The sequence below is a fragment of the Lampetra fluviatilis genome, chromosome 55 (genome assembly GCF_964198595.1).
Source record: "Lampetra fluviatilis chromosome 55, kcLamFluv1.1, whole genome shotgun sequence".
NCBI classification, from domain to species: Eukaryota; Metazoa; Chordata; class Hyperoartia; order Petromyzontiformes; family Petromyzontidae; genus Lampetra; species Lampetra fluviatilis.
In genome coordinates this window covers 9,519,956-9,546,041 of record NC_136329.1, presented here as the reverse complement: position 1 = coordinate 9,546,041, position 26,086 = coordinate 9,519,956, and the positions used below count along the sequence as shown (strand labels likewise).

At 56.9% G+C, this 26,086-nt stretch overlaps 2 protein-coding genes across 2 annotated transcripts in view; one reads left to right on the top strand and one right to left on the bottom strand.

Annotated features, from left to right (window-relative positions):
- The window catches only part of LOC144949986 (cysteine-rich secretory protein 3-like), a gene marked incomplete at its 3' end in the record, with an annotated part of 29,712 nt that extends 14,283 nt beyond the window's left edge, over positions 1-15,429 (bottom strand). Inside the window, exon 1 of the mRNA XM_078879975.1 lies at positions 15,419-15,429. Coding sequence (XP_078736101.1) covers positions 15,419-15,429 — 11 coding nt within the window. The remainder of the gene's footprint in view (positions 1-15,418) is intronic.
- Positions 15,430-19,126: 3,697 nt separating this feature from the next.
- LOC144949985 (cysteine-rich venom protein-like) overlaps positions 19,127-26,086 on the top strand; it is a 35,388-nt gene continuing 28,428 nt past the window's right edge. Inside the window, exon 1 of the mRNA XM_078879974.1 lies at positions 19,127-19,170. Coding sequence (XP_078736100.1) covers positions 19,127-19,170 — 44 coding nt within the window. The remainder of the gene's footprint in view (positions 19,171-26,086) is intronic.

Here is a 26,086-nt window from a genome sequence, read left to right as displayed (position 1 = left end):
GTGAGTCTGTGTGTGAGTCTGTGTGAGTCTTCATACCGGTTCATGATGATGACAGATCTGCCCTCTCGCTTTCTGTGTGTCTCTGTGTGAGTCTGTGTGTGTCTCTGTGTGAGTCTGCGTGAGTCTCTGTGTGAGTCTGTGTGAGTCTCTGTGTGAGTCTGAGTGAGTCTCTGTGTGAGTCTCTGTGAGTCTGTGTCTCTCTGTGTGAGTCTGTGTCTCTCTGTGTGTGAGTCTGTGTGTGAGTCTGTGTGAGTCTGTGTGTGAGTCTGTGTGAGTCTGTGTGTGAGTCTGTGTGAGTCTTCATACCGGTTCATGATGATGACAGATCTGCTCTCTCGCTCTCTCGGGCTGTGACTTCGAGCACTGAACTCTTCCTCACTTTTATACACAACACGAGGAAGCTAACCCCCCCCCACGCCCCCCCCCCCCCCTCGTGACCTTTAGTGAGGCCCCTGGTGACCTTTAGTGTGGCCCCTGGTGACCTTTAGTGTTGGCAGTGTTGAGTCTATGGTGCAGTGTTGAGTCTATGGACAGTGTTGAGTCTATGGTGCAGTGTTGAGTCTATGGGCAGTGTTGAGTCTATGGTGCAGTGTTGAGTCTATGGGCAGTGTTGAGTCTATGGGTAGTGTTGAGTCTATGGGCAGTGTTAAGTCTATGGTGCAGTGTTGAGTCTATGGTGCAGTGTTGAGTCTATGGTGCAGTGTTGAGTCTATGGGGCAGTGTTGAGTCTATGGGGCAGTGTTGAGTCTATGGGCAGTGTTGAGTCTATGGGCAGTGTTGAGTCTATGGTGCAGTGTTGAGTCTATGGGGCAGTGTTGAGTCTATGGTGCAGTGTTGAGTCTATGGGCAGTATTGAGTCTATGGGCAGTGTTGAGTCTATGGTGCAGTGTTGAGTCTATGGTGCAGTGCTGAGTCTATGGGTAGTGTTGAGTCTATGGTGCAGTGTTGAGTCTATGGGCAGTGTTGAGTCTATGGTGCAGTGCTGAGTCTATGGGTAGTGTTGAGTCTATGGTGCAGTGTTGAGTCTATGGGCAGTGTTGAGTCTATGGTGCAGTGTTGAGTCTATGGGGCAGTGTTGAGTCTATGGGGCAGTGTTGAGTCTATGGTGCAGTGTTGAGTCTATGGTGCAGTGTTGAGTCTATGGTCAGTAATGAGTCTATGGGCAGTGTTGAGTCTATGGTGCAGTGTTGAGTCTATGGTGCAGTGTTGAGTCTATGGTGCAGTGTTGAGTCTATGGTGCAGTATTGAGTCTATGGTGCAGTGTTGAGTCTATGGGCAGTGTTGAGTCTATGGGCAGTGTTGAGTCTATGGACAGTGTTGAGTCTATGGGCAGTGTTGAGTCTATGGTGCAGTGTTGAGTCTATGGGGCAGTGTTGAGTCTATGGGGCAGTGTTGAGTCTATGGTGCAGTGTTGAGTCTATGGTGCAGTGTTGAGTCTATGGTCAGTAATGAGTCTATGGGCAGTGTTGAGTCTATGGTGCAGTGTTGAGTCTATGGTGCAGTGTTGAGTCTATGGTGCAGTGTTGAGTCTATGGTGCAGTATTGAGTCTATGGTGCAGTGTTGAGTCTATGGGCAGTGTTGAGTCTATGGGCAGTGTTGAGTCTATGGACAGTGTTGAGTCTATGGACAGTGTTGAGTCTATGGGCAGTGTTGAGTCTATGGACAGTGTTGAGTCTATGGACAGTGTTGAGTCTATGGGCAGTGTTGAGTCTATGGACAGTGTTGAGTCTATGGGCAGTGTTGAGTCTATGGGCAGTGTTGAGTCTATGGGCAGTGTTGAGTCTATGGTGCAGTGTTGAGTCTATGGACAGTGTTGAGTCTATGTGCAGTGTTGAGTCTATGGACAGTGTTGAGTCTATGGGCAGTGTTGAGTCTATGGTGCAGTATTGAGTCTATGGTGCAGTGTTGAGTCTATGGTGCAGTGTTGAGTCTATGGGCAGTGTTGAGTCTATGGGCAGTGTTGAGTCTATGGTGCAGTGTTGAGTTTATGGTGCAGTGTTGAGTCTATGGGCAGTGTTGAGTCTATGGGCAGTGTTGAGTCTATGGTGCAGTGCTGAGTCTATGGTGCAGTATTGAGTCTATGGTGCAGTGTTGAGTCTATGGTGCAGTCTTGAGTCTATGGTGCAGTGTTGAGTCTATGGTGCAGTGTTGAGTCTATGGGCAGTATTGAGTCTATGGGCAGTGTTGAGTCTATGGTGCAGTGTTGAGTCTATGGGCAGTGTTGAGTCTATGGTGCCGTGTTGAGTCTATGGTGCAGTGTTGAGTCTATGGTGCAGTGTTGAGTCTATGGTGCAGTGTTGAGTCTATGGTGCCGTGTTGAGTCTATGGTGCAGTGTTGAGTCTATGGTGCAGTGTTGAGTCTATGGTGCAGTGTTGAGTCTATGGTGCAGTGTTGAGTCTATGGTGCAGTGTTGAGTCTATGTGCAGTGTTGAGTCTATGGTGCAGTGTTGAGTCTATGGTGCAGTGTTGAGTCTATGGTGCAGTGTTGAGTCTATGGTGCAGTGTTGAGTCTACGGTGCAGTGTTGAGTCTATGGGCAGTGTTGAGTTTATGGGGAGTGTTGAGTCTATGGTGCAGTGTTGAGTCTATGGGCAGTGTTGAGTCTATGGTGCAGTGTTGAGTCTATGGTGCAGTGTTGAGTCTATGGGCAGTGTTGAGTTTATGGGGAGTGTTGAGTCTATGGTGCAGTGTTGAGTCTATGGGCAGTGTTGAGTCTATGGTGCAGTGTTGAGTCTACGGTGCAGTGTTGAGTCTATGGGCAGTGTTGAGTTTATGGGGAGTGTTGAGTCTATGGTGCAGTGTTGAGTCTATGGTGCAGTGTTGAGTCTATGGTGCAGTGTTGAGTCTACGGTGCAGTGTTGAGTCTATGGGCAGTGTTGAGTTTATGGGGAGTGTTGAGTCTATGGTGCAGTGTTGAGTCTATGGTGCAGTGTTGAGTCTAAGTGCAGTATCCACCGAACCCCCTAAGACCTCCACCCCCACCCCGCTACCCCCAGGCAGACCCCGCGGCTGCCTTCGTGTCGCTCCTAAACGACTCGGCCCGGCGCATCAAAACAAATTGCTTTGAGTGCCTCTGAGTGCTCCGTTGACATTTTAACGACTTTGTGTGAGTCCAATAACTCAGCCCTCCGTGCGACACGCCACGACCGCCGTGACGAGGGTGAGCGAGGTGAGTGAGGTGAGGAGAGGGGAGTGGCGGTGAGGAGGGTGACGCTCAAACTTTGAGCCTCACAGAATCGTCTGGGTGCGAATCCCAACCCAGGTGCTGAGTTTGTGTTCTTGCAACCGGTGGGTGGGTGTTCTGCAGTGGGTGGGTGGTTGAGTTGGTGAGTGAGTGAGTGAGTGGATGGTTCAGCACTGCCCATAGACTCCACCCTGAGTGTGAGAGTGAGCGTGTGAGAGTGAGAGAGTGAGCGTGTGAGTGTCAGAGTGAGCGTGTGAGTGTGAGATTGAGTGTGAGAGTGTGTGAGCTGATGAGTTCGTGTGTTCTCCCCTTGTGTTGTGGAGCGTGAGTGAGTGAGTGAGCGTGTGAGTGTGTGAGTGAGCGTGAGTGAGTGTGAGAGTGTAAGTGTGAGCGTGTGAGAGTGTGAGTGTGAGCGTGTGAGAGTGTGAGTGTGAGAGTGTGAGTGAGCGTGAGTGAGTGTGAGAGTGTGAGTGTGAGCATGTGAGAGTGTGAGCGTGTGAGCGTGCGTGTGAGAGTGTGAGCGTGTGAGAGTGTGAGTGTGAGAGTGTGAGTGTGAGAGTGGGCGTGTGAGTGAGTGCGGAGTTCGTGTGTTCTCCCCTTGTGTTGTGGAGCGTGAGTGAGTGTGAGAGTGTGAGTGTGTGAGTGAGCGTGGGTGAGTGCGTGTGTGTGAGTGAGTGTGAGAGTGTGAGTGTGAGGGTGTGAGAGTGTGTGTGTGTGTGTGGGTGAGAGTGTGAGTGAGTGTGTGAGTGGGTGAGTGTGTGTGTGAGAGTGTGAGTGAGCGTGTGAGCGTGTGAGCGTGTGAGCGTGCGTGTGAGAGTGTGAGTGAGCGTGAGTGAGTGTGAGAGTGTGAGTGTGAGCATGTGAGAGTGTGAGCGTGTGAGCGTGCGTGTGAGAGTGTGAGCGTGTGAGACTGTGAGCGTGTGAGAGTGTGAGTGTGAGAGTGGGCGTGTGAGTGAGTGCGGAGTTCGTGTGTTCTCCCCTTGTGTTGTGGAGCGTGAGTGAGTGTGAGAGTGTGAGTGTGTGAGTGAGCGTGGGTGAGTGTGTGTGAGTGGGTGAGTGTGTGTGTGTGAGTGAGTGTGAGAGTGTGATTGTGAGGGTGTGAGAGAGTGTGTGTGTGTGTGTGGGTGAGAGTGTGAGTGAGTGTGTGAGTGTGTGAGTGTGTGTGTGAGAGTGTGAGTGAGCGTGAGTGTGAGCGTGTGAGCGTGTAAGCGTGCGTGTGAGAGTGTGAGTGAGCGTGCGTGTGAGAGTGTGAGTGAGCGTGAGTGTGAGAGTGTAAGTGTGAGAGTGGGCGTGTGAGTGTGTGAGTGCGGAGTTCGTGTGTGCTCCCCTTGTGTTGTGGAGCGTGAGTGAGTGTGAGAGTGTGAGTGTGTGAGTGAGCGTGAGTGTGAGCGTGTGTGTGAGTGAGTGTGTGAGTGAGTGTGTGTGTGTGAGCGTGTGAGTGAGAGTGTGAGTGTGTGAGTGAGCGTGGGTGAGTGTGTGTGAGTGAGTGTGTGAGTGAGTGTGTGAGTGAGTGTGTGTGAGCGTGTGAGTGTGTGAGTGAGTGAGAGGCTGCCATTCCTCTGTCGGGAGCTGGGACGTCACTCCCCTGGTGCGCTGTGCGAAGTAGGCAGAAAGATATTGCCGCCCAACTGATTCGGAGTGAGACATCTGCAGTCAAACCGGAGCTGGTTATAAGCACACTGCTCAGGTATGGAAACATCTCCACTCTCTCCACAACTGCTACATCACCAATGGGGGGGGGGGGGTTGAGGGGGTGGAGTGTTTGATGGCACAACATACCCAGGCAGGTGCTTAGTTTTGGAGAGGGGTTGATAGTAAGACCCCACTTCTTAGTGGCAAACTCCAGCACCTCCAACTCCTGTGTGAGCAGCAATCACCAGCTCATCAGCATACACATGTCATAAAGCTCGCTGAGACGACTTCTAGAATCCGTCTTGTATTCAACTTGTGTTTCTTACTTCACACTGCTGACAGGCAGCGTGAGAGGGACAGATAGAGGGAGAGACACACTGCCACGTGGCAACTCGGAGCCCCGCTCCCGCGTGGCCCCCTTCCTCTGTTCGTTCCCGTTCTGACCACGTGTCGTTCCTCTCCCCCCCTATTTAATACCCGGGTCACGTGGTATGTTTCCACCAATCCTGGTTAGCCTCCGTGGAATATTCCAGGCTCCCTCGTAGGCTCCCGGGACCACGCCCCTGACTCGTCTCCCCATTGGCTGAGGCCAAAGCCAGCAGAACCAATCCTTACAGCTGTCACCTTTCCATCACGTCAGGGCCACGCCCCCAGGCTTCCCCCCATTGGCTGTAAACCAGGACCGGCAGAGCCAATCACCGTGACGAGTTGTGATACGTCAGTGAGCCGGATATATCCTCACATTACACATAGTTGACCAATCGGGAGCCATCCCTCAACCGCACCTGGGCATCGATCAGCCTCCCACTGCATCTGTTACAGATGGAAATTTCTCCGGTATAGCGATGGGAACTTTCGATTTCAAGCTTTCGTGACTGCAGGGATTCATCTTCTTGGTTCTTTCTTCACCTGAAGACGGCTGCTTGCGTTGTAGCCGAAACGTCGTGAGAATTATTTTAAAATGGGAACTTCTCGAACTACGTGGTCAAAGATGATGATACAAAATGTGGGAGCCAGAGGACATCCACGTTGCACCCCAATGTCAACAGGGAATGGCTCCGACTCCTGTGGCTCTACACGAGCCTGCTCGCCATCATGGAGGCCCTTAATGATTGTGAGCAGAGAGCCCTTGCCTGTTCATGGTATAACAGGTCTTGACCAGGTCAATAACATAGAGATGTAGGTTCTGTTTGAATTCCCCAACACTTGTGCTGTAGCAGAACGACAGAGAATATGGCATCCGTGCAGGACTTCCCTGGTCTGAAACCGCACTGGGGCTCTGCAAGCCTCTCCTCAGCGTTCCTGGCAAGGCGATGTTGAATAATCCTTGCCAGGACCTTTCCCAGCACACTGAGGAGTGAGATGCCCCTGCAGTTGTTACAGTCTGTGCGGTCCCCCTTCTTAAAGAGGGGGACCACCAGGGCATCCTCCCCATCCTGCGGAACCCGTCCAGTGGTCCAGGCGGTTGTGATGATGTCCCGTCGGGCAGTCTGCGCACAGACGCCACCCTCCCTCAGCAGTGTCGCTCAGGAGGTCGTCTCTGTCCTGACACTTGTCCTGGTCTCAACTCTCCGCATTGTCTATCTGCTTCCTGCACAGATGGCAACCTCAGCCAGCCACTCACAACGGGTGAGGCGACTTCTGCTAATATTTGAGGCACCACAGCCCTACTCACTCACCCACCCTCACTCACTCACCCACCCACCCACTCATTCACCCACCCACTCACCCACCCACTCACTCACTCACTCACCCACCAACCCACCCACCCACTCACTCACTCACTCACCCACTCACCCATCCACCCATTCACCCACTCATCCATCCACCCACTCACTCACCCACCCACTCACTCACTCATCCATCCACCCACTCACTCACCCACCCACTCACTCACCCACCCACTCACTCACTCACCCACCCACTCACCCACTCACTCACCCACCCACCCACTCACTCACCCACCCACCCACTCACCCACCCACCCACCCACTCACCCACCCACCCACCCACTCACCCACCCAACTCCTTCACTGTCCAGTCCACAGTGGCGAGATGTTAACTACCTCGCCTGGTCCACAGCTCGTGGCTTCGACCCCGACCCGGACTACTTCTGCTGCTCCATCTTTGGAGTCTGTGTCCCTCCCTCGCTTCCCGTGGTCCCGTGCTTGTGTAGTATGACTACACATGTGTAGTATGACTACACATGTGTAGTATGACTACACATGTGTAGTATGACTACACATGTGTAGTATGACTACACATGTGTAGTATGACTACACATGTGTAGTATGACTACACATGTGTAGTATGACTACACATGTGTAGTATGACTACACATGTGTAATATGACTACACATGTGTAGTATGACTACACATGTGTAGCATGACTACACATGTGTAGCATGACTACACATGTGTAGCATGACTACACATGTGTAGTATGACTACACATGTGTAGTATGACTACACATGTGTAGTATGACTACACATGTGTAATATGACTACACATGTGTAGTATGACTACACATGTGTAGTATGACTACACATGTGTAGTATGACTACACATGTGTAGTATGACTACACATGTGTAGTATGACTACACATGTGTAGTATGACTACACATGTGTAGCATGACTACACATGTGTAGTATGACTACACATGTGTAGCATGACTACACATGTGTAGTATGACTACACATGTGTAGTATGACTACACATGTGTAATATGGACTACACATGTGTAGTATGACTACACATGTGTAGTATGACTACACATGTGTAGTATGACTACACATGTGTAGTATGACTACACATGTGTAGTATGACTACACATGTGTAATATGACTACACATGTGTAGTATGACTACACATGTGTAGTATGACTACACATGTGTAATATGACTACACATGTGTAGTATGACTACACATGTGTAGCATGACTACACATGTGTAGTATGACTACACATGTGTAGCATGACTACACATGTGTAGCATGACTACACATGTGTAGCATGACTACACATGTGTAGCATGACTACACATGTGTAGTATGACTACACATGTGTAGTATGACTACACATGTGTAGTATGACTACACATGTGTAGTATGACTACACATGTGTCTCCGGCTCCTGCGGCTTCCCGTCCACAATTGTTGAATCAACGTCACCGCTGCTTGCTGCTGCCGCTGCTGCCGCTATGAATGTCCACGCAGTCCTCGTGATGAGGCCCTTGGGATGTTCATCCGCTCACATTGAGGAGGGGCTCGCATCTCAGCAGCGAGGGGCCTTCTTACCGCTCGTCAAATGGCAACAAAGTCGTTCTCAGTTTGAATGGTTATTGTCGTTGTATCAGGATGGGTTCCATCTCGATTTGAAGCCGACTTCTGCTTTGTCTCGCTGTGGCTGCCCCCCCCCCCCCCTGACGCAGGCCGCTTGTGTTGCGACCGAAACGTCGTCACTCGTCTAATTGTATTGCTACCCACGTGACCTTACCCAGGAGCCCGCGTGGGCTCCGTGAGTGGCCCAGACCGACCCGAGGTCACGTGGCAGAGCCCCCGACTGCCGCTTTTGATCTTTTCGAAAGGGGGAACGGGGGGGGGCTCCCCCCTCCCCTCCCCCCTCCCCCCCCCCCTCCCTCCCCCCACCCCCTCTCTCCCCCCTCCCCTCCTCCCTCCCCCTCCCCCCTCCCTCCCCACGTGTATTTTGAGACGCGACGCCTCATAACTTAACTTTGACCGCGCGACCGCCGTCACCCGGGCTGGGACGAGGGAGGGGCTGGCTGGCTGGGGGGGTGGGGGGGAGGGGCTGGGGGGGTGGGTGGGGGGGGAGGGGCTGGCTGGCTGGGGGGGTGGGTGGGGGGGGGAGGGGCTGGCTGGCTGGGGGGGTGGGGGGGAGTTTGCGAGCTCCCCGTTCGTCGCTTCCTCGAAGGCCAAAGGACCCGTGGGGGGGGGGGGCCCGTGGGGGGGGGGGGGGCCGGGGGGGGGGGGCCGGGGGGGGAGGGGCCCGGAGGGGGGGGGCGGGGGCGGGGGGGGGGCCCACGATTTATGGGGTCGCCGAGAGAGGAAGACGCAGCAGAGGAGCGGTGGCGTCAGCGATTGATGGGAGCCGCGGGTGGCGCCCCGGGGGGGGGGGGGGGGGTGAGTGTCGTGGTGGGAGAGAGACACAGAGAGACACAGAGAGAGAGACACACTGAGAGACAGAGAGAGACAGAGACACAGAGAGAGACACACAGTGAGACACACAGAGAGACAGGGAGAGACAGACAGAGAGACACACAGAGAGAGACAGAGACACAGAGACACAGAGACACAAAGACAGACAGAGAGACACACAGAGAGAGACAGAGACACAGACAGAGAGACACACAGAGAGACACAGATAGAGACAGAGAGAGAGACACACAGAGAGAGACAGAGACAGACAGAAACAGAGAGACACACAGAGAGACAGACAGACAGACAGAGAGACACAGAGAGACAGTGTGTTGAGGGTGTTTGAGGTGAGAGAGAGGTGAGGGAACGTCTCTCTGTCTCTGTCGCTTTGTGTGTAAATCATCACGGATGGCGCATGCCTCGCGAGACTGGGATTCCTCATGGTTCCATCATGGCCAGGTCACAGACTCTGAGCTCCTGGGTTCAATCCCTGCTCTCTCGGGGGGTCCATCATGACCAGGTCACAGACTCTGAGCTCCTGGGTTCAATCCCTGCTCTCTTGGGGGTCCATCATGGCCAGGTCACAGACTCTGAGCTCCTGGGTTCAATCCCTGCTCTCTCGGGGGGTCCATCATGACCAGGTCACAGACTCTGAGCACCTGGGTTCAATCTCTGCTCTCTCTCGGGGGTCCATCATGACCAGGTCACAGACTCTGAGCTCCTGGGTTCAATCTCTGCTCTCTCGGGGGGTCCATCATGACCAGGTCACAGACTCTGAGCACCTGGGTTCAATCTCTGCTCTCTCTCGGGGGTCCATCATGACCAGGTCACAGACTCTGAGCTCCTGGGTTCAATCTCTGCTCTCTCGGGGGGTCCATCATGACCAGGTCACAGACTCTGAGCTCCTGGGTTCAATCTCTGCTCTCTCGGGGGGTCCATCATGACCAGGTCACAGACTCTGAGCTCCTGGGTTCAATCTCTGCTCTCTCTCGGGGGTCCATCATGACCAGGTCACAGACTCTGAGCTCCTGGGTTCAATCTCTGCTCTCTTGGGGGTCCATCATGGCCATGTCACAGACTCTGAGCTCCTGGGTTCAATCTCTGCTCTCTCGGGGGGGTCCATCATAGCCATGTCACAGACTCTGAGCACCTGGGTTCAATCTCTGCTCTCTCTAAGGGGGTCCATCATGGCCAGGTCACAGACTCTGAGCTCCTGGGTTCAATCTCTGCTCTCTCGGGGGGTCCATCATGGCCAGGTCACAGACTCTGAGCTCCTGGGTTCAATCTCTGCTCTCTCTCGGGGGTCCATCATGACCAGGTCACAGACTCTGAGCTCCTGGGTTCAATCCCTGCTCTCTTGGGGGGTCCATCATGACCAGGTCACAGACTCTGAGCTCCTGGGTTCAATCCCTGCTCTCTTGGGGGGTCCATCATGACCAGGTCACAGACTCTGAGCTCCTGGGTTCAATCCCTGCTCTCTTGGGGGGTCCATCATGACCAAGTCACAGACTCTGAGCTCCTGGGTTCAATCCCTGCTCTCTTGGGGGGTCCATCATGACCAGGTCACAGACTCTGAGCTCCTGGGTTCAATCCCTGCTCTCTTGGGGGGTCCATCATGACCAGGTCACAGACTCTGAGCTCCTGGGTTCAATCCCCGCTCTCTTGGGGGGTCCATCATGACCAGGTCACAGACTCGGAGGTCACAGGAGGGTCGTTGTTTGGGTACAACGAAAACAGAAAACGCCGAACGGTCAGCAACAATCACACACAGAGACACAGGTCCCCCAGGTAGCCTCTAGCAGGGCTGTTGAGGCAAGTGGTGTTTAGTTGTGAGTAGTCGCACCTACACACACGCACCCACTCACCCATTCACCCACTCACCCACTAACTCACCCCAACATCCCCCAGGTAGCCTCTAACAGGCTTATCGGGGCAAGTGCTGTTAGTAGCGAGTGAAGGAGACAATGACAAAGGTCCCCCCAGGTAGCCTCTAACAGGATGTAGGGGCAAGTGCTGTTAGCAAGTAGCACCACCTATGAAGGCTACCGGCACTGTGGCACACGAGGTGGGGGGTGGGTGGCCAGCACCACGCCCGGCCGCCTTTGTCTCCCCAGTGGCGATGTTTACTACACTCCACTGCATCAGGTACACACACTTGATGCCGAGTCAACCTAGGGGAGGCCCAGTTATCAGTTCAGAGATAATCGCTATCGTTGATGATGGTGGTGATGGTGGTGGTGATGGTGGTGATGGTGGTGATGGTGGTGGTGATGGTGGTGATGGTGGTGGTGGTGATGGTGGTGGTGATGGTGGTGGTGATGGTGGTGGTGGTGATGGTGATGGTGGTGATGGTGATGGTGGTGGTGATGGTGATGGTGGTGGTGATGGTGATGGTGGTGATGGTGGTGGTGATGGTGGTGGTGGTGATGGTGATGGTGGTGATGGTGATGGTGGTGGTGATGGTGGTGATGGTGGTGGTGATGGTGGTGGTGATGGTGGTGGTGATGGTGGTGGTGATGGTGGTGATGGTGGTGGTGGTGATGGGTGGTGGTGGTGGTGGTGGTGATGGTGGTGGTGGTGATGGTGGTGGTGGTGGTGATGGTGGTGGTGGTGGTGGTGATGGTGGTGGTGGTGGTGGTGATGGTGGTGGTGATGGTGGTGATGGTGGTGGTGATGGTGGTGGTGATGGTGGTGATGGTGGTGGTGGTGATGGTGGTGATGGTGGTGGTGATGTGGGTAGTGATTGTGATGGGGGTAGTGATGGTGATGATGGGGGTAGTGATTGTGATGGGGGTAGTGATGGTGGTGATGGTGGTGGTGATGGTGGTGGTGATGGTGGTGGTAATGGTGATGGTGGTGATGGTGGTGGTGATGGTGGTGATGATGGTGGTGGTGATGATGGTGATGGTGGTGGTGGTGATGGTGGTCGTGAGCGGGAATCGAACTCGGGTCTCTGCAGGGTTCGTAGTGCAGTGCGCTAACCACTGCACCACCACTCCCCACACACACATACACAGCGCGCTAACCACTGCACCACCACTCCCCACACACACATACACAGCGCGCTAACCACTGCACCACTGCTCCCAACTCACACACACAGTGCGCTAACCGCTGCACCACCACTCCTCCACAGACACACACAGTGCGCTAACCACTGCGCCACCACTCCCCACTCACTCACACACAGTGTGCTAACCACTGCGCCACCAATCCCCACTCACTCACACACAGTGCGCCAACCACTGCACCACCACTCCCCACACACACAGTGCGCTAACCACTGCACCACCACTCCCCGCACACACACACAGCGCGCTAACCACTGTGCCACCACTCCCCACACACACACACACACAGTGCGCTAACCACTGCACCACCGCTCCCCACACACACAAACAGCGCGCTAACCACTGCACCACCGCTCCCGCTTCCCGAGGGCCCCTCCCCTCAAACCCCCCTGACGTCATCGCCGCCGTCTCGCGCCAGGCGGTGGAGGGGGGAACTGTGGAGGGGGGAGGGGGTGACATCACGTGGTTGACTTGGGGTACACTTTGGAAATCAGTCACGCGTTTCATTTGTTATTGGGTGCACTTTGTAAAAAATTAACCCGTAAAAACAAAGTTTTTCACTCTAAATCCTTCATATGCGTGGCGGCTAGAGTCCTCTCGTCCTCTGGCTTGAGATGGCTGCCACCTATGGGTCAGATGATTGCCTGCCACCATTAAGCAATTGGTAATTAAATAGAATTTATTTTTTCGTAAAAATTGTAGAATTTTTGAAAAAAAATCCTAAAAAGTGGAAAATTTTGGAATTTTTTTTTCCACAAAAATAAATTGTCACGCACAACGAGTCTGTGTGCAAAATGTCAGCTCGATTGGATCACGGGAAGTGGGTTAAAAAAACGACCGAAAGATTTGCACGGTCGTAAGCGCGCAAGCAAGTGAACTTAATATAAAGGATTTCAAAACGACCGTGTACGTCACTGGGTGCACTTTGGGTGCACTATGAGAATGTCCCTCGAGTAGATTAAATGGGTGCACTCTGGGAATGGGTCACGTGTCTGTATCACTGGTGCACTATGGGAATGGTCACGTGTCTGTATCACTGGTGCACTCTGGGAACGGTCACGTGTGTGTATCACTGGTGCACTCTGGGAACGGTCACGTGTGTGTATCACTGGGTGCACTCTGGGAATGGTCACGTGTCTGTATCACTGGTGCACTCTGGGAATGGTCACGTGTGTGTATCACTGGTGCACTCTGGGAACGGTCACGTGTGTGTATCACTGGGTGCACTCTGGGAATGGTCACGTGTCTGTATCACTGGTGCACTCTGGGAACGGTCACGTGTGTGTATCACTGGGTGCACTCTGGGAATGGTCACGTGTCTGTATCACTGGGTGCACTCTGGGAACGGTCACGTGTGTGTATCACTGGGTGCACTCTGGGAATGGTCACGTGTCTGTATCACTGGTGCACTCTGGGAATGGTCACGTGTCTGTATCACTGGTGCACTCTGGGAATGGTCACGTGTGTGTATCACTGGTGCACTCTGGGAACGGTCACGTGTGTGTATCACTGGGTGCACTCTGGGAATGGTCACGTGTCTGTATCACTGGGTGCACTCTGGGAACGGTCACGTGTGTGTATCACTGGGTGCACTCTGGGAATGGTCACGTGTCTGTATCACTGGTGCACTCTGGGAACGGTCACGTGTGTGTATCACTGGGTGCACTCTGGGAATGGTCACGTGTCTGTATCACTGGGTGCACTCTGGGAACGGTCACGTGTGTGTATCACTGGGTGCACTCTGGGAATGGTCACGTGTCTGTATCACTGGTGCACTCTGGGAACGGTCACGTGTGTGTATCACTGGGTGCACTCTGGGAATGAGTCACGTGTGTGTATCACTGGTGCACTCTGGGAATGGTCACGTGTGTGTATCACTGGGTGCACTCTGGGAATGAGTCACGTGTGTGTATCACTGGTGCACTCTGGGAACGGTCACGTGTGTGTATCACTGGGTGCACTCTGGGAATGAGTCACGTGTGTGTATCACTGGTGCACTCTGGGAACGGTCACGTGTGTGTATCACTGGGTGCACTCTGGGAATGAGTCACGTGTGTGTATCACTGGTGCACTCTGGGAACGGTCACGTGTGTGTATCACTGGGTGCACTCTGGGAATGGTCACGTGTCTGTATCACTGGTGCACTCTGGGAACGGTCACGTGTGTGTATCACTGGGTGCACTCTGGGAATGAGTCACGTGTCTGTATCACTGGTGCACTCTGGGAATGGTCACGTGTGTGTATCACTGGGTGCACTCTGGGAATGGTCACGTGTGTGTATCACTGGTGCACTATGGGAATGGTCACGTGTGTGTATCACTGGTACACTCTGGGAACGGTCACGTGTCTGTATCACTGGTGCACTCTGGGAATGGTCACGTGTGTGTATCACTGGTGCACTATGGGAATGGTCACGTGTCTGTATCACTGGTGCACTCTGGGAACGGTCACGTGTCTGTATCACTGGTGCACTATGGGAATGGTCACGTGTCTGTATCACTGGGTGCACTCTGGGAATGGTCACGTGTCTGTATCACTGGTGCACTCTGGGAATGGTCACGTGTGTGTATCACTGGGTGCACTCTGGGAATGGTCACGTGTGTGTATCACTGGGTGCACTCTGGGAATGGTCACGTGTCTGTATCACTGGGTGCACTCTGGGAATGGTCACGTGTCTGTATCACTGGGTGCACTCTGGGAATGGTCACGTGTCTGTATCACTGGTGCACTCTGGGAATGGTCACGTGTCTGTATCACTGGGTGCACTCTGGGAATGGTCACGTGTCTGTATCACTGGGTGCACTCTGGGAATGGTCACGTGTCTGTATCAATGGGTGCACTCTGGGAATGGTCACGTGTGTGTATCACTGGTGCACTCTGGGAATGGTCACGTGTGTGTATCACTGGTGCACTCTGGGAATGGTCACGTGTGTGTATCACTGGGTGCACTCTGGGAATGAGTCACGTGTGTGTATCACTGGTGCACTCTGGGAATGGTCACGTGTCTGTATCACTGGGTGCACTCTGGGAATGAGTCACGTGTGTGTATCACTGGTGCACTCTGGGAATGGTCACGTGTCTGTATCAATGGGTGCACTCTGGGAATGGTCACGTGTGTGTATCACTGGTGCACTCTGGGAATGAGTCACGTGTGTGTATCACTGGGTGCACTCTGGGAATGGTCACGTGTCTGTATCACTGGTGCACTCTGGGAATGGTTACGTGTGTGTATCACTGGGTGCACTCTGGGAATGGTCACGTGTCTGTATCACTGGGTGCACTCTGGGAATGGTCACGTGTCTGTATCACTGGTGCACTCTGGGAATGGTCACGTGTCTGTATCACTGGTGCACTCTGGGAATGGGTCGAGTCACCTGATCGCCATGAAGGCTCGTGGCCCCGCCCACCAGAGACACGTGACCAGGATGGCCCCGCCCACCACCAGCAGCGCGAGCAGAGAAGGGGGAGGAACTACCACGTGACCTGGGTCTGGGAGGGGATAGTGGGTGGAGGTGGGTGAGTGGGTGGGTGGGTGAGTGGGTGGGTGGGTGAGTGGGTGAGTGGGTGGGTGGGTGAGTGGGTGGGTGGGTGAGTGGGTGGGTGAGTGGGTGGGTGGGTGGGTGAGTGGGTGGGTGGGTGGGTGAGTGAGTGGGTGGGTGGGTGGGTGGGTGTGTGGGTGGGTGAGTGGGTGAGTGGGTGGGTGGGTGGGTGAGTGGGTGGGTGGGTGGGTGTGTGGGTGGGTGAGTGGGTGAGTGGGTGGGTGGGTGGGTGAGTGGGTGGGTGGGTGGGTGAGTGAGTGGGTGGGTGAGTGGGTGGGTGGGTGAGTGGGTGGGTGGGTGGGTGAGTGAGTGAGTGGGTGGGTGGGTGAGTGGGTGGGTGAGTGGGTGAGTGGGTGGGTGAGTGGGTGGGTGGGTGGGTGGGTGGGTGGGTGAGTGGGTGGGTGGGTGGGTGAGTGAGTGGGTGGGTGGGTGGGGTGTGTGGGTGGGTGAGTGGGTGAGTGGGTGGGTGGGTGGGTGGGTGGGTGTGTGGGTGGGTGGGTGAGTGGGTGGGTGGGTGGGTGGGTGTGTGGGTGGGGTGAGTGAGTGGGTGGGTGGGTGAGTGAGTTAGTGGGTGGGTGGAGTGGGTGAGTGGGTGGGTGGGTGAGTGAGTGAGTGGGTGGGTGAGTGAGTGAGTGGGTGGAGTGGGTGAGTGAGTGGGTGAGTGGGTGGGTGAGTGAGTGGGTGGAGTGGGTGAGTGAGTGAGTGGGTGAGTGGGTGGGTGGGTGAGTGAGTGGGTGAGTGGGTGAGTGAGTGGGTGGGTGGGTGGAGTGGGTGAGTGAGTGGGTGGGTGAGTGAGTGAGTGAGTGGGTGGGTGGGTGGAGTGGGTGGGTGAGTGAGTGGGTGGGTGGGGTGAGTGAGTGGGTGGGTGAGTGAGTGAGTGAGTGGGTGGGTGGGTGGGTGGGTGGGTGAGTGAGTGGGTGGAGTGGGTGAGTGAGTGAGTGGGTGAGTGGGTGGGTGAGTGAGTGGGTGGAGTGAGTGAGTGGGGTGAGTGGGTGGGTGGGTGGTGTGAGTGAGTGGGTGAGTGGGTGGGTGGGTGAGTGAGTGGGTGGGTGGGTGGAGTGGGTGAGTGAGTGAGTGGGTGGGTGAGTGAGTGGGAGGGTGAGTGGGTGAGTGAGTGGGTGGGTGAGTGGACGAGTGGGTGAGTGGGTGGGTGAGTGAGTGGGTGGGTGGGTGGGTGTGTGGGTGAGTGAGTGAGTGAGTGGGTGGGTGGGTGAGTGAGTGAGTGAGTGGGTGGGTGGAGTGGGTGAGTGAGTGAGTGGGTGGGTGGGTGAGTGAGTGGGTGGGTGAGTGAGTGAGTGGGTGGGTGGGTGGGTGGGTGGGTGGGTGGGTGGGTGGAGTGAGTGGGTGGAGTGGGTGAGTGAGTGGGGTGAGTGGGTGGGTGAGTGAGTGGGTGGAGTGGGTGAGTGAGTGAGTGGGTGAGTGGGTGGGTGGGTGAGTGAGTGGGTGAGTGGGTGGGTGGGTGGGTGAGTGGGTGGGTGGGTGGGTGGGTGGGGTGAGTGGTGGGGGGGTGGTGAGTGGGTGGGGTGGGTGGGTGGGTGGGTGAGTGGTGAGTGGGTGGGGTGGGTGGGTGGGTGAGTGGGTGGGTGAGTGGTGGTGTGGTGAGTGGGTGGGTGGGTGGGTGAGTGGTGGGTGGGTGGGTGAGTGGGTGAGTGGGTGAGGGGTGGGTGGGTGAGTGGGTGGGTGGGTGAGGGTGTGAGTGGGTGGGTGGGGGTGGGGGTGGGTGAGTGGTGAGTGGGTGAGTGGGTGGGTGGGTGAGTGAGTGGGTGGGTGGGTGGGTGGGTGGTGGTGAGTGGGTGGGTGGTGTGAGTGGGTGGGGGTGAGTGGGTGAGTGGGTGGGTGGGGTGGGTGGGTGAGTGGGTGAGTGGGTGGGGGGTGGTGAGTGGGTGGGTGGGTGGGTGGGGTGTGGTGAGTGAGTGGGGGGTGGGTGGGTGGTGGTGGTGAGTGGGTGGGTGGGTGGTGGGTGAGTGGGTGGGGTGAGTGGTGGGGTGGGTGGGTGGGTGGGTGGTGGTGGGTGGGTGGGTGGGTGGGTGAGTGAGTGGGTGGGGGTGGGTGGGGGTGGGGTGGGTGGGTGGGTGGTGGGGTGGGTGGTGGGGTGGGTGGGTGGAGTGGGTGGGTGGGTGGGTGGGGTGGTGGGGGGGTGGGTGGTGGTGGGGGGGTGGGTGGGTGGGTGGGGGGTGGGTGGGGGTGGGGTGGGTGGGTGGGTGGGTGGGTGGGGGTGGTGGGTGGGTGGTGGTGGGTGGGTGGGTGGTGGGGGTGGTGGTGGGTGGGTGGGTGGGTGGGTGGGTGGTGAGTGGGGTGGGGTGGTGAGTGGGTGGGTGGTGGGGTGGGTGGTGGGTGGGGTGAGTGGGTGGTGAGTGGGTGGGTGAGTGGTGGTGGGGTGGTGGGTGGGTGGGGGTGGTGGGTGGGTGGGGTGGGGGGGTGGGTGGGTGGGTGGGTGGGTGGGTGGGTGGGTGGGTGGTGGTGGGTGGGTGGGTGGGGTGGGTGGTGGGTGGGTGGTGGGTGGGTGGGGTGAGTGGGTGGGTGGGTGGGGTGGGTGGGTGGGGTGGGTGGGGTGGGTGGGTGGGTGAGTGGGTGGGTGGGGGGGTGAGTGGGTGGGGTGAGTGGGTGGGGTGGGTGGGTGGGTGGGTGGTGGGTGGGTGGGTGGGTGGGAGGGTGGGTGGGTGAGTGGGTGGGGGGTGGGTGGGTGAGTGGGTGGGTGGGTGAGTGGGTGGGTGGTGGGGTGGGTGGGTGGGTGGTGGGTGGGTGGGTGAGTGGGTGGGTGAGTGGGTGAGTGGGTGGGTGGGTGGTGGGTGGGTGAGTGGGTGGGTGGGTGAGTGGGTGGGTGGGTGAGTGGGTGGGTGAGTGGGTGGGTGGGTGGGTGAGTGGGTGGGTGGGTTAGTGGGGTGGGTGAGTGGGTGGGTGAGTGGGTGAGTGGGTGGGTGAGTGGGTGGGTGGGTGGGTGGGTGGGTGAGTGGGTGGGGTGGGTGGGTGGGAGGGTGGGTGGGTGAGTGGAGGGTGGGTGGGTGAGTGGGTGGGTGGGTGGAGTGGGGTGGGTGAGTGGGTGGGTGGGTGAGTGGGTGGGTGAGTGGGTGGGTGGGTGAGTGGGTGGGTGGGTGGGTGTGTGGGTGGGGTGAGTGGGTGGGTGAGTGGGTAGGTGAGTGGGTGTGTGAGTAGGTGAGTGAGTAGGTGAGTGAATAGGCGAGTGAGTGGTGAGTGAGTAGGTGAGTGAGTAGGTATGTGAGTGGATGTGTGTGTGAGTGAGTGGGTGAGTGAGTGGGTGGGTGAGTGAGTGGGTGAGTGAGTAGGTATGTGAGTGGATGTATGGGTGAGTGAGTGGGTGAGTGAGTGGGTGGGTGAGTGAGTGGGTGAGTGAGTAGGTATGTGAGTGGATGTGTGCGTGAGTGCGTGGGTGAGTGAGTCGGTGGTTGAGTAGGTGGCTGAGTGAGTGAGTGAGCGACTGACTGGCTGAGTGAGTGACTCACCCGCTATGTAGTACGCTATCGATCCCACGTACACCCCCTGCACCCCCCCCTCCTCCCCTTCCTCCAGGTGTCACACTGCAGCATGACTCCCGTCCCAGCCGCCTCTGTCGGCATGGCGGCTCCCGAGTGAGCCACGGTCTCTGGGTACTCCTGTGGGGAGGGAGGCTCTGTGGGGCGCCACTTCCAAGGGTCGGGAGAGACAGGCGAGAGAGAGTTGAGACTCACTCACCCACTCACCCACTCACACACTCACCCACTCACTCATTCACACACTCACTCACTCACTCACCCACTCACTCACCCACTCACTCACTCATCCAATCATCCACTCGCTCGCTCACCCACTCACCCACTCACTCACAAACTCACTCACTCATCCAATCATCCACTCGCTCGCTCACCCACTCACCCACTCACTCACACACTCACTCACCCACTTACCCACTCACTCACTCATCCAATCATCTACTCGCTCGCTCACCCACCCACTCACTCACCCACCCACTCACCCACTCACCCACCCACCCACTCACCCACCCACCCACCCACCACCCACCCACTCACCCACCCACTCACCCACCGACCCACCCACCCCACTCACCCACCCACCCACCCACCCACCACCCACTCACCCACCCACTCACCCACTCACTCACCCACCCACCCACCCACCCACTCACCCACCCACCCACACACCCACCCACTCACCCACCCACTCACCCACTCACCCACCCACCCACCCACCCACTCACCCACCCACCCACCCCACCCACCCACTCACCCACCCACTCACCCACCCACCCACCCACCCACTCACCCACTCACCCACCCACCCACCCACTCACCCACCCACCCACCCACTCACCCACCCACCCACCACCCACTCACCCACCCACTCACCCACCCACTCACCCACCGACCCACCCACTCACCCACCCACCCACCCACTCACCCACCCACTCACCCACTCACCCACCCACTCACCCACCCACTCACCCACCGACCACCCACTCACACACCACCCACCCACCCACCCACTCACCCACCCACCCACCCACTCACCAACCCACCACCCACCCACTCACTCACCCACCCACCCACTCACCCACCCACCCACTCACCCACCCACTCACCCACTCACTCACCCACTCACCCACCCACTCACCCACCCACCCCACCCAATCACCTCGGCCCTCATCCTCCTCCAGGTGAAGGTGAAGCTGCGCACTGGGTGGAGCTGAGAGGCAGCGAAGCTCCCACCTCCCCCTCGTCCTCTTTGTCTTCCCCCCTGAGAGACAGAGACACGGACTCACTCACCCACTCACCCACTCACTCACTCACCCACCCACCCACCCACTCACCCACTCACTCACTCACCCACCCACCCACCCACTCACCCACTCACTCACTCACCCACCTCGCCCACTCACCACCCCACCCCACACCCCCCACCCCACCACCCACCACCCACCCACCCACCCACCCACCCACCCACTCACCCACCCACCCCACCACCCCACTCACCCACTCACCACCCACCCACCCACCCACCCACCCACTCACCCACCCCCACACCCCCACCCACTCACCACCACCCACCCACCCACACACCACTCACCCACCCACCCACCCACACACCCACCACACCACACACCCCACCCCCCACACCACCACACACCCACCCACCCACCCACCACCACTCACCCACACACCACCCACCACCCACCCACTCACCCACTCACCCACCACCACCCACCCACCCTCACCACCCACCCACCACCCCCACTCACCACACCACCCCCCCCACCCACCCACCCACACACCACCACTCACCCACCCACCCACCCACCACCACTCACCCACCCACTCACCCACCCCACACCACTCACCCACCCCCACCACACACCACTCACCACCACCCACACACTCACTCACCCACCCACTCACTCCACCACTCACCACTCACTCACACCACCACTCACTCACCCCACCCACCCACTCACTCACTCCCACTCACCCACTCACCCACTCACTCACTCACTCACCCACCCACCCACCCACCACACCCACTCACTCACTCACCCACACCCACTCACTCACTCACCCACCCACTCACTCACCCACCCACTCACTCACTCACCCACACCCACTCACTCACTCACCCACCCACTCACCCACCCACTCACTCACTCACTCACCCACCCACTCACTCACCCACCCACCCACTCACTCACCCACTCACCATTCACTCACTCACTCACTCACCCACCCACCCACCCACCCACTCACCCACTCACTCACTCACCCACTCACTCACTCACCCACCCACTCACCCACCCACTCACTCACTCACCCACTCACCCACTCACTCACTCACCCACCCACTCACCCACCCACTCACTCACTCACCCACTCACCCCACTCACTCACTCACTCACCCACCACTCACCCACCCACTCACTCACTCACCCACTCACCCACTCACCCACTCACCCACCCACTCACTCACCCACCCACTCACTCACTCACTCACTCACTCACTCACCCACCCACTCACCCACCCACCCACCCACTCACTCACTCACCCACTCACTCACTCACTCACTCACCCAATCACTCACTCACTCACTCACCCACTAACTCACTCACTCACCCACTCACTAACTCATCCACTCACTCAATCACTCACTCACTCACTCACCCACTCACTCACCCACCCACCCAGTCACTAACTCACCCACTGACTCACCTACTCACTCACTCACTCACCCACCCACTCACCCACCCACCCACTCACTAACTCACCCACTCACTCACTCACCTACTCACTAACTCACCCACCCACTCACTCACCCACTCACCCACCCACCCACTCACTCACCTACTCACTAACTCACCCACTCACCCACCCACTCACTCACCTACTCACTAACTCACCCACTCACTCACCCACCCACTCACCCACCCACCCACCCACTCACCCACCCACCCACCCACTCACCCACTCACCCACCCACCCACCCACCCACCCACTCACCCACCCACCCACTCACTAACTCACCCACTCACTCACTCACCTGCTCACTAACTCACCCCCCCCCCACTCACCTACTCTGACGTACACACAGTGGGGGGGGGGGGCACTCACAGCCGCAGTGTCGCTGTGGCGCCGTGCACGGCTGGACGGAGGCCAAACAGCGCCTCTTGGAGTCGGGGCAGCCACGGGAGAAATATCGGACAGCCAGACCCGGCCCTGCAGAGGGGGACAGACGAACTCACCAACTCACACAACCAGCCACTCACACAGCCACCCACTCACACAGCCACTCGCTTAAACAGCCACTCACTTAAACAGCCACTCACTCACTCACTCACCCACTCACTCACTCACACAAGCAGTCACCCACTCACTCACTCATCAACACGCTCACTCATCAACACACTCACACAGCCACCCACTTACCCACTCACTCACTCACACACACAGCCACTCACTTAAACAGCCACTCACTCACTCACCCACTCACTCACACAACCACTCACCCACCCACTCACTCACTCACACAACCACTCACCCACCCACTCACTCACTCATCAACACGCTCACTCATCAACACACTCACACAGCCACCCACTCACACAGCCACTCGCTTAAACAGCCACTCACTTAAACAGCCACTCACTCACTCACCCACTCACTCAGTCACTCACACAACCACTCACCCACCCACTCACTCACTCATCAACACACTCACACAGCCACTCACTTAAACAGCCACTCACTCACTCACCCACTCACTCACACAACCACTCACCCACCCACTCACTCACTCATCAACACGCTCACTCATCAACACACTCACACAGCCACCCACTTACCCACCCACTCACTCACTCACACACACAGCCACTCACTTAAACAGCCACTCACTCACCCACTCACTCACTCACACAACCACTCACCCACCCACTCACTCACTCATCAACACACTCACTCATCAACACACTCACACAGCCACTCACCCACTCACACAGCCACTCACTTAAACAGCCACTCACTCACCCACTCACTCACTCACTCACTCACACAACCACTCACCCACCCACTCACTCACTCATCAACACACTCACACAGCCACTCACTCACCCACTCACTCACTCACTCACTCACACAACCACTCACCCACCCACTCACTCACTCATCAACACACTCACTCATCAACACACTCACACAGCCACTCACCCACTCACACAGCCACTCACTTAAACAGCCACTCACTCACCCACTCACTCACTCACTCACCCACTCACTCACTCACTCATCAACACACTCACTCATCCACCCACTTAGCCACTCACTTAAACAGCCACTCACTCACCCACTCACCCACCCACTCACTCACTCATCAACACACTCACTCACCCACTCATTCACTCACACAGCCACTCATTCAGCCACTCACTCACCCACTCACTCACTCACACAGCCACTCATTCAGCCACTCACTCACCCACTCACTCACCCACCCACTCACCCACCCACACACCCCCTCACCCACACACTCACCCCCTCACCCACCCACTCACCTAGTCCCCCCCCCCCACTCACTCACCACAGGTAACAGAACACCTTGAGGCTTGTGTGGGTCTCTCTGTGAGGGAGGAAGGGAGAGAGGCAGAGAGGTTCATCATGACCAGGGCACCACAATGGACCCTCCTGCCACGTGGTTCTATAAATGACGCCTGCAGGTATTGTGGTCAATGCAAACATGACTCCTCGTAAAAAAGGTGTCAGTTTTGTTGCCAGATTAAAGGGTTAAAAAAACAATTATCATATTTTTTACTGGCAAATGAGGTTCCAATGGTGTAACAACTCCTTACTAACCAACAACGCATTACTAACTTACAACTCCTTACTCACTAACAACTCCTTACTCACTAACAACTCCTCCTTACTAACTAACAACTCCTTACTCACTAACAACTCCTCCTTACTAACTAACAACTCGTTACTAACAACTTTCATTTTTCATTGCAGGAGGGGTTGACCCCCCTACCTGAAAATCCTGGCACCACCATTGCACTCATCCACCCACTCACCCACCCACCCACTCATTCACCAACTCACCTACCCACTCACTCACCTACCCACTCACTCACCTACCCACTCACTCATTCACCAACTCACCTACCCACTCACTCACCTACCCACTCACTCATTCACCAACTCACCTACCCACTCACTCACCTACCCACTCACCCACCCACTCACTCATCCACCCACTCACTCATCCACCCACTCACCACTCACCCACTCACCCACCCACTCACCCACCCACTCACCCACCCACTCACCACCCACTCACTCACCTACCCACTCACTCACCTACCCACTCCACTCACCCACCCACTCACCCACCCACCACTCACCCACCCACTCACCTCACCCACTCACCTACCCACTCACCTCCCACCTACCCACTCACTCACTCACCTACCTCACCTACCCACTCACCTACCTCACCTCACTCACCTCACCTACCACTCACTCACCTACCCACTCACCTACCCACTCACCTACCCACACACTCACTCACCTACCCACTCACCTACCCACACATTCACTCACCTACCCACTCACCTATCCACACACTCACTCACCTACCCACTCACCTACCCACACACTCACTCACCTACCCACTCACCTACCCACACACTCACTCACCTACCCACTCACCTACCCACACACTCACTCACCTACCCATCACCTCACCTACCCACACACTCATTCACCCCACTCACCTACCCACTCACCTACCCACACACTCACTCACCTACCCACTCACCTACCCACACATTCACTCACCTACCCATCCACTCACCTACCCACACACTCATTCACCCACTCACCTACCCACACACTCACTTACCTACCCACTCACCTACCCACACACTCACTTACCTACCCACTCACCTACCCACACACTCACTCACCTACCCATCCACTCACCTGCTCCTCTACTCATTCACACGGCCCGTCGCCCCGAACCGTCGGTTCTCATCCCACTCTCCTGCAGAAGGCCCATAGCCCGAAACGTCGAATACCTCCGCCAACGGTGCGAATCAGTGGACCTGACCCTCTCACCTCTGGCCATGAGAGTCACGTTGTATCCTTGAGCCAAGAGAAATAGTCCCGCAAGGAAAAGTAGTCCCATGACCGATCTCCGGGTGCGGCAGTTTAAAAATAAAACGGCTCAGTCCGTTGGTGGCTCCATCTGTTGGGGAGGGGGCGGGGCCCTTTCACGGGGGGCTCGTGTGGCCACAGCGTGAGGCGGCTTCCTGCTGGAACAGCGACACCTGGTGGTGCATCTGGTGGGTGCATCTGGGTGGTGCATCTGGTGGGTGCATCTGGGTGGTGCATATGGGTGGTGCATCTGGGTGGTGCATCTGGGTGGTGCATCTGGGTGGTGCATCTGGTGGGTGCATCTGGGTGGCTCATCTGGGTGGTGCATCTGTTGGGTGCATCTGGGTGGCGCATCTGGGTGGTGCATATGGTGGGTGCATCTGGGTGGTGCATCTGGTGGGTGCATCTGGGTGGCTCATCTGGGTGGCGCATCTGGTGGGTGCATCTGGGTGGCGCATCTGGTGGGTGCATCTGGGTGGCTCATCTGGGTGGCGCATCTGGTAGGTGCATCTGGGTGGTGCATCTGGGTGGTGCATCTGGTGGGTGCATCTGGGTGGCTCATCTGGGTGGCGCATCTGGTGGGTGCATCTGGGTGGCACATCTGGTCGGTGCATCTGGGTGGCTCATCTGGGTGGCGCATCTGGTGGGTGCATCTGGGTGGTGCATCTGGGTGGTGCATCTGGGTGGTGCATCTGGGTGGTGCATCTGGGTGGTGCATCTGGTGGGTGCATCTGGGTGGCTCATCTGGGTGGCGCATCTGGTGGGTGCATCTGGGTGGCACATCTGGTCGGTGCATCTGGGTGGCTCATCTGGGTGGCGCATCTGGTGGGTGCATCTGGGTGGTGCATCTGGGTGGTG